General features: G+C 46.7%; 1 protein-coding gene across 1 annotated transcript in view; it reads left to right on the top strand.

The window, feature by feature from the left end:
- Nucleotides 1-401: 401 nt before the first annotated feature.
- Nucleotides 402-9,363, top strand: part of Dbx (homeobox protein Dbx) — an 85,003-nt gene continuing 76,041 nt past the window's right edge. The window contains exon 1 of the mRNA XM_075689917.1: nucleotides 402-1,132. Coding sequence (XP_075546032.1) covers nucleotides 640-1,132 — 493 coding nt within the window. The 5' untranslated portion in view covers nucleotides 402-639. The remainder of the gene's footprint in view (nucleotides 1,133-9,363) is intronic.

Here is a 9,363-nt window from a genome sequence, read left to right as displayed (position 1 = left end):
CGCCCCCGCGACACCTCCGGGAATCTGCATCGCCCGCATAGTTAGTCGCCCACTACTCTTTAATTACAGCGGAGTCTGCCGCGGTGAAAGAGCGTCGGTTTTCCCCGCCACCATTCCACCTGTGAGCTCGAGGCAAACATTGCGAGCGGACTCCGCATCGCATCACCCGGCGCCGCTTCCTCTACGCATAAACCTGCGCTAGCTCGTGAAAGCGCAATCGGCCTCACCTCAGAGACCGCCGCCGCGTACTACCTCACTCGCCCGCACCACGCTTCGCGCGCGTATACTCTCGAGAGAAAATCGGCCGATCGAATGAGCTCGGCTGGAGCTGTAGCGAGCGAAGAGTTGCCACCCTTCTGCGATCCGGCCGGATCAGAGGGAGGAATGGAGGGAGCGGGGCTCCTGCCGCGGCCGGCTCGGCCGCGGTGCTCGGAGCGGCAGCGGTAGCGCGTAGCGGCGGCGAGGTCCGCTGCGGTGGGCGGCCCCCGCATAATGCGAGCGGGCCGGGCCGGCGGGCCAATGGGAACGTCGGCCCCCGTCGGGCGCCCGGTTCCCCCATGCATTGATCCGGGAACCGCGCGGGGCGAACCGACTCGTGTATAATTCATAGCGGGGAGCGGGGACGCGCACGGCGCTCCGATGTACCCGACGGCCGCCGGGCCGCTCACGCTCACGCACCGGCCGAACAGTTCCTTCCTCGTGGACAACCTGCTGGCGCGGGGCGTCGAGGCGTCGTCCCCTCCGGCCTCCGGTGTCGTGGTCGGCTCGCTAGTGTCGCACCACCAGCAGCAAGTCGCCGCAGCCGCGGCCGTCGCTCACCAACACCAGCAACTGCAGCAGCAGCTCCAGCACCAGCTTCAGCAGCAGCTGCAACAGCAGCAACAGCAGCAGCAGCAGCAGGAGCAACACCAGCAGCAACTGGACTGCTGTTCCTCGTCGGGAGGCATGACGCCCCGGGACGACGACGACGAACTGCGGACCCCGCCCCCGCCGCCGCTCAAGTTTGGTGTGACGGCCATCCTGGCCGACCACGGAGCGGCAGCGGTGCACGGCCGGGACAAGGAGCGCTTCTTCGGGGGAGCAGCGAGGAGCGCGGCAGCCGCGTCTCTGCTCGCCGCGGCCGCGGCCACAGGTGGGTTGCTGCCGCTTCTGCCGCTGCCTCCCGTTGGGGAATTGCCGCGGGCGGGAAGAACCACGTTGCAGGCTGTCTGCTCCTCGTGGCTCTCGCTCGGCACACTGGTGACAGCTGCGCAATAGCGCGTCGCGCACCGGTTTACACTGCGCTCGTGTTGGCACAACGACTGGGAAATCGTTCGGGGGGCGTTTGTGGAATCTCGCTAGCGCTGCTGAATACTTAGCTGGGAGCATCATTCTGGCGGTCGCAAGTGCCTTGGTTGCCATCGACATCGAGCTGGTAGTTCGTGGTCGACGAACTCTTCCGTGGTGCAGTACGCCTTTCAAACCTGCACGTCTAAGTGAAGTGGAGCGGGAGGTCCTGCGCACGCAGTGCAGTTCTGATCCCCCTCGAGTCACTGCTTCCCTCAGGATCACTTCGCCAAGTTAAAGAAAAAAAAATGGCGGGTTCTACATCGCCGTGTTCAGTACAGCTGTGAAAAGAAATGGCCGAGGATCGACCCACGTGCGCCTCGCCAAGAAGCGTCAAAATAACATGTTCCATTGTATGGGGCAGACAAGTCACCGCACTGAAATTATTTTTTTTTTCGCCGTTCCCACATTTCACAAATGTACGTCGTTTCAATGAAAAGTTGCATGCTCTTGCGCCTCCTCCCCAGCTGGAGAAAGCAAGCAGCCGTCATAGTCATCTACTTCCAGCGACAACTGCGGGTGTCATCAGCGCGCCTTCACCTCCGTCCGTGACGGCTACGTGAATGTTCATCCCGATATACCGCGTGCCATTTTGCATGCCACTCAAACGTAATATTCTAGACAGTTATTATAGAGCATAGACGGGTAGAAATCAATGTGATAAAAGGGTAATGTTCATAAGCTTCGTATAAACACAATCTCCTTAGGACTTCACATAAAGGCGGAGTGACGATCCCGCTTACCGTGTGACCGAATTTACCTTCCATACAAAGTCCTAACAATCACCTGCTCTATTTAACATCTTTCCTTAGTGGGAAAACATTTCTAAAAGTAGAAGACCTCACTTATTCAAGTATAGAATTAGAACAATTTGTTAATTGTTATCTTCGTTAATTATGATAACTACTGGCTGTAAACATTCAAATAGGACGCCACCATACGGCAATGAAAGGAAAAAATTAAATAAGAAACTTCGTTCCTGAGTTGAAAGTTATCGCGCAATAGCATGCAAAGCAAAGAATCTGAAATTCTTTTCGAATGTCATTTCTTCCTCGTTTTTTCTGAGTTTGTAAGTAGCGTAGCACGCAAATGATCGCGTGTTCATTTTGTTGGCACTAAAGTTCCTAAAAAAATAAAAGAAGCAGACATTAAAATGAAACCAGCGTGCATTGAACATAGCCTGATTTGCTCCTTGTTAAGGTTACAAAGGAAAAGGCTAGTATACGTCTTATGTTTGAAACCTACACACTCTTGGTTCTTTCTGACGTTTCATCAATGGTATACAAGATAACACAATCACATATAGTATTATACATTCACATAAGTGTGTAGCGAACAATTTACCATTTGGTTATTTTTGTCAATACACTTCAACCGTGTACACTCATATTCAACCTTATATACAACTATACAACATTTGTATCGCGCTCTTCGGAAATATTTTTTTTTTTAAATAGGTTTGCATTTGCTATCTTGTAGCTTCTCTCTGATATGACAAGAGCTTCCCGCGTAGTACTCAAGACTTATCCATGCATAAGTGATAGTACGTGCCTCTAGTTGCGACAGAAGTTTAAAATCGAATAACATTCACAATTAACAGAGGACAATAGAGTTAATAGACCTTAGGATTTATCCAGTTCATCAACAGCATAGATGAATATATTTTTTTCTTATGAATAAAACATTAGCCGCATTTCACGCAAAGCTAAAATGCGAAGGTTCTCTCGATATACCTGAGCTCTGACCGACTACGTTGTGTAATTGCGCAGTTGTACGATTCTTGCGATCGTTTTCAGGTATTGATTGCCTGAAATGCACGCGATTGTTTTCCAGGGATTTCGCACACCCTCAACTCTATTTCGATGGGACGTCTAAAGCATAACAACACTACAATTGCGCTACACATACGTATGTAATACTGCGATAAATTATGCATGATCTGCATCTGGCAGCCATTTACAAGGCGAATTACTGTTCCGCACTTTCCATTGATGTTGCTTCCTTGCTGGGCAACGCTCAGTGAGTGACAACGTTTGCTTCCTTTTTTTTTTTTTTTTTTTTGCTTTTCGTACGCCGACACACTTATGATTGTATAATTGAAGGTCACTACGATATCGAGGTGTCGAAATCTAAAGGGCACGTCATGCAACCGAAGGATGAGAACGAACCCGGTTTGCAAGTGCCACACAGCAGCGATCGTTGCATGTATCTTATCGGACAAGCCATCTTAGCAACCAAATCGCCAATATTGTGCTTCCGAATGCTGTCGATATTCAGCCTCTCTTTCACCTCAATGGCGTAGATCGGCACAAGCATTCTCTTCTTAAGCAACCGTGAACTTTGCGAGGTGTTTACCGCACTCCCGTTCAGTGTGATGTGGGCTGCTTCAGCTCATTGCATATGCCTGCGAAACAAGAGCTATATTCTCTCGCGCTCTTCATTTTCGTCCTTTTGTACCTCCTGTCCCTGTGTATGGTAGTAAACTAGACAGGCCTCCCCACGTTTCTTTTTGTCTCTAGCTATGATAACAACAACAACAATGAATCAATAAATCACTCACTCACTCATTTATTTACCGTGCCCTGGAACAATCCTAAGGTCTGAGTGCTGGCGCACGTGTAGAATAATAATAATAATAATAATAATAATAATAATAATAATAATAATAATAATAATAATAATAATAATAATAATAATAATCGTTCTTCTCTAAACGTAGGTAAGCCTGTTCCTGTTTCATTTCTCTCAATAATAGTTAATGCCTATTTAAAAAAGACAATATGACGGCATATGCTGCCGTTGTCAATAATCCCACATGATAGTATATTTCTATATACGTGTACTTATTCTGGAATAAATGACAACTTGTAGTATTGCTCAATAGGTTTGTAGGCTATATTTCTTTGTTATGATGACATATAATCAATATTTCACGTTTATGAACTTTACGTACTCTAGGTGGATTTATCGTTGTATATGCATGGCGGTCAAAGCTCCCACACATAAAACTGCATGTTACGTAATATTCATTATGTTTACTGATAAGACGAGTGTTGCTGCGAGTTCAAGAGCAAATAGAGCACCGTTATGACTCCTAATTACGTGGTATATGCCAAAAAAAGGGTGGCAAGAAATTCTAATGTCAATTAATGTAATTAATTCTAATGTCAGTAATGTAAAGGCTCCCGACATGTAGCATTTGATGAGCATGCTGCACCTCTGTTGTGTCCTACCTCTGTGCCAATATTTTTTTGTTTTTTTCCCTGTACATTATATGCTCGTAACACGCATTCCAGCCGAATACTTTTTCCATCACCATTTGTCCCTCTACGTACCCCTCCCCCGTGCAGGGTAGCCAACCGAAACTACCTCTGGGTAACCTCCCTACCTTTCGATGCATGATTTCTCTCTCTCTCTCACTCTCTCGGCACGTCGTATAAGAAATACCACTGTCAGAACCTGCACAGCATCTGCGTGGTATACTCTTCTCACATCATGGACCACTTTCAAGTCCTGAAGCGTTATTCCATCTTAGTCGCAAAAGTTTGACTCTTTCTCTCTATACGTCCAAGTATCCGGGTGGGATATGCTCAGTACGTGATTATGCTTGACGCTGCATGTACAGCTCAGTGCCTTCGCAAATCTCTACGCAGAAACAACTTGTACATCGGTGGCCTGAATCATCCCCACTCACGTGACTCTCCAGCATCTTATTTTCTCTAAATCTGATGATGCGCTCATCTTTTTCTCACTGTTCAGGGTGATGTCAGTGCTCCTTGTGGTGATACCGTAGTTTGCCTTCTATGCATGACATCACTGTCATGATCGTCTTCGTATTCACAGTAATCTTCTTCAGTCTAAGCCAGCAAGGAAACAAGGGCGTCTATAACTGCTTTCAATTTATTTTTTTATCATATTTTTTTTTCTAGTGGTCCCTGTACTGTGAAATTACCACCGACTCTAATGCCTACCAATTTTCATGCTCATGCTAAATCTGATTCTACAGGCCCGGTTACTTCTTTTCATCTTCAGCTGTGTCAATAATGATTACTGTTACGTTATTATTATTACCAGCAGTAGTATTTTCATGCACGCTTGGGCACTACAATGTTTTTTGTTATCACACTCTTTTCCATTTGCTTGCCGCCGGCGCAATAAGATGTCCAGCATCATTGTTGACAGAAATTAGCTCTTACGACCAGTTCTAACGTATAAGAGCTCTCTGTGAATACGAGGTACGCGTCAGCTCTCCTGCATATATAAGCTAAACAAATATTGCGGTTTTACGTGCCAGAACCAGCATATGATTATGAGGCACGGCGTAGCGGAAGACTACAGACTCATTTTGGCCACCTGTAGATTCTTTCAACGTGCAACCAATGCGCAGTACATGGGCGCTTTTGCGATTCTCCCTCATCGAAATCAGGCTGACGTGGCCGGGATTTGATCCCGCGCTCTCGGGCTTATAGTAGTGCAACGTCAAAGCCACTATACGTACGTCACCACGCGGCTTAGCTGTAAGTTCTCTCGTGTCATATATGTGCCGAACCTAATCGCCTCACGCCTCTTCTGTAAACTGGGCTTCTCTTCAATCTCTGAACTTTTCTCCTTTCCTTTAATTTACTGGTTGCGCTGCCCTGTGGCTTCGTGTGAGGTTATTGCCGCTCCGTTTGCGTCGTTATTGGCGAGCCGCCCGGCTTCTGCAAATGATGACTATGCTATACAATGGCTCAGAGGTTAGGAAATTCTGGTGTTGTTCGGGTGTTTACTGGTTTGATCCTACACCGCCGCCTGATCACCGCAGAGAATGTTCACTAAACCTTCAACTCGCTTAAGCGATTATACTCTTAGTCAACATTATGCCAGAATGCGTTACTCGGCGCTTCATGCGAATCAAATGCAGTTTTTGGGCTTAAAAATCCACCACTGCGGTCTATATTATCCTCATTAGTTGATAGCTGCAGAAAATGAAGCCACGCCACCTACAGGATCGAGGCTGGTTATATTTGGTTGGCCAACTATATGTTGATAAGATCGAGGGGTTGGCTTGCCTCGAATATACGACAACCATTTCAATATATATGCGCAGCTGTGGCTGCTGGAACTTCGTAAATCGTTGCCTTCGTCGTCCGGCTCCGGCCGCTCATACACGGTATACGTAGCACTATAAGTAGCCGACTACATACAAACACAATGCGTGGTACGTATATATCACTGCACGCAGCAGATGAACCCAAATACAGTGAACTTGGACAAAGTGTATTATTCTCTATATCGTATAAAGGGAACTTACTGACCGGTAATAGGCGTAAAATAAACGCTCGCTCTGACTGGACGTTTGCACGTCGCTGATACAGGCGCTCTATATTTTATAGCAAGCTACGCATGAGTTGCGTAATACTCTATACCTCCGCTATTTTTCGCTTACTGCTTTTTTCATGGTTTGTTTTGTTTTTGTTCTGTCACACCAGAAGCTTATTACAGTTTTCCCACGATAACATCGTTTATGAAGAAAAAGAAATTATAACGAACTGGACAGTGGATACGCTGGGCATTGGATACCAGTGCCAAAAATACTCTTGCATGCCACGAACGGTGCGTTCGGGGAAGTTGTTATAGAGAGTTTTATAATATGGTGCTCAAGCCACCGCTAAGTTTTAGCTAGAAGGGAGGTGGACTGGGCTAGTCTGCTTTTCGTACTGATAAGTGGTGCAGCGCGAAACAAGACAGAATGACGAGAAAGCGTCAGGGGACATTAGTAAACCCTTCGCGCTCTTTTGGGCTCTTTTCTCGTTCTTTTCTATGTGCACGTAGTGGTTTCCAAACCGCAAAGCGTGGACGTCCTAATCTAAAGCTATGTATTCTTTTTACAGCAGAAGCATTGTTCGCGTAGGATGTGGTGTGCCGGTAAACTGTGCTGGCATTCAGGGAAGCTCTTGCGTATGTCGAGAACGCCTGCCTTATATTGACTCTGAGAAGCAGTGCAAGGCACAGAGAAAGTTCAGTGCCCACCGCGCGCAGTTTCGCTTTCATCAAATGGGTTTCTTGCTTGCGTCTTTTCTCCACTATATCAGTATAATATATCCGTATATTCAACGAATGCATCACAAAACATCCTTTCAGTTCTTTACAGGCGAGTTTGGGTATATCGAATTACCTTGTACGTGTCGACTATTTTGATCCCGTAAGCTTGTTTGTTATAATAGCGTTCGATCGTACCACATAACACTCTATCAAAAACAGAGCAGCTGCATGAATGAAAGTTTAGAGGCCTCCTCCTCTGGCACTTGTGTCGGCGCTAGGGACCGTGGTTGGGGATGTGCCAAGTGTTAGCGGCTGACGCTGTGATGTGGAGAGAAACGTGAAACAACGACGCATCCATTCGCGCGGCTATCTTCAGCTGTATAGCTCCCACTACAAGGGCGCATCAGTGTGAAGCAGGACATATAGCCGGACGTATACAGAGAAATTCACGCCTTTATATCCGTGCAAGCAGCAATCTGGCGTATTCAACTGCAGCTGTATATAACGAGATCTATTTGGCCTATAGGATTCACGTCACAGTATACCTTATTGCGCACACATTAGGCCGCACGCTGCGTGTGACACTCGTAGTTCCTATCTATACGACAGCGTGCTATGAAGTTCCAGAGTCTGAAGATAAAGGCTAGAAGTGGTCAGTGTGTTTTCAAACGCATACTCTTGAAACCAATGCTTAGCAGCATAACTGTAATGTGCGACTTGTACATTTTTTCATCGCGCTCCTTGTGATAAGGAAGGAGTACAATGCTCTCCAACTGGAAGAGCACGCAGTGAGTTTCACTCCATTTCAACCTGCAAATCGGGCTAACAACGAATGGAGTTTAGTAAGCAAAACGTATATATTAAACAGCGTATGTTTATTGACATACTTGCTGAATACACCTTACACAGGTAATGGCTGCGGGATAATCGTTGGTTGGATTTTTATTTTTCTTATTTTTTATTTTTCTTGCTTTCCAACTTTTAAAGTTTCGTTTGCCACTGCCTGCGGATATCGTAGCCCTCAACAGTATTTCTAGATTCCGCTCTGACTTGGACTTAACTTCGAACCACACAGGTCTCGCATTGAGGCGATAGAGAAACCACTCGCTCATCTTTGAGCTCGGAGTAATTCGGAGGCATTTGAAGTACGAGTGCATGCCAGTGTTAAGCATGCAAGCGTTATTAAAGAAACGCGTACGCTTTTATCAACATAATATGCGTTACGTATAAGTTCAATGCAACCCCTGAGAGCCGCCGGAGTGTATCAGCGTCTACATGGCGTCATGCAGCTATGCCCGGTGGAGGTCACCGTTTAAGTTCCCTGCCCCAACGGCCGCATTTTAGTGTGATCAGAATGCAGTGCTCACTATACACTTGCGCTCAGTGCTCGCGAAGCGAGTACTGGGTGTATACGTTAAAGAAACTCCAGGCCGTGAAACATAAGCCCACAACCTCCCTTGCGGAGTGTCTCTATAGAGTCCTAGTTTTTCGTTGAGATTTAAATGCTACCAATCGATTAAATCAATCAGAAGTGCAGGTAGCAAGGAGCATTCTGCAGTAAGCCACACAGATGGAGTTTCTCCGCTCATCAATTGTGTTGATTATTAGGTTCCAGGCATCACAAATGAGGCTCCCTTATACGCACGCACGCCACGGAGCGCAAATAAAGAGAGAGAAAAGAAAAAGAAACGCAGTCAACTGGCGGTGTCCAGTGTGCTTGTTACACCATATAAACACGCATTCATGGAACTGAATATCTCGGTGTATCTATGAAAACGTCAATGCTCGACAACGGCGTCATTAATTTCCTCGGTAATTTATACGAGCCCACGCCTCGCCACGACCTCGAGCAACGTCCCGGTTCGGTGCACGCGTCCGAGCAGCTCGCACGCCCATAGCACACCTCAGCCTCGCCACTAGCCACATATTCGGTTCGATACCTCAGGGCATTTTGTCTGCAAGGACGCTTCGGTTTCTATTTCTTTTTTTTCTTTTTTTGCTCCTGATTATTTA

The sequence above is a fragment of the Dermacentor variabilis genome, chromosome 4, assembly GCF_050947875.1.
Source record: "Dermacentor variabilis isolate Ectoservices chromosome 4, ASM5094787v1, whole genome shotgun sequence".
Classification (NCBI taxonomy): Eukaryota; Metazoa; Arthropoda; class Arachnida; order Ixodida; family Ixodidae; genus Dermacentor; species Dermacentor variabilis.
The sequence above is the reverse complement of the archived record's forward strand: the minus strand, read 5'-3'. Positions and strand labels throughout refer to the sequence as shown.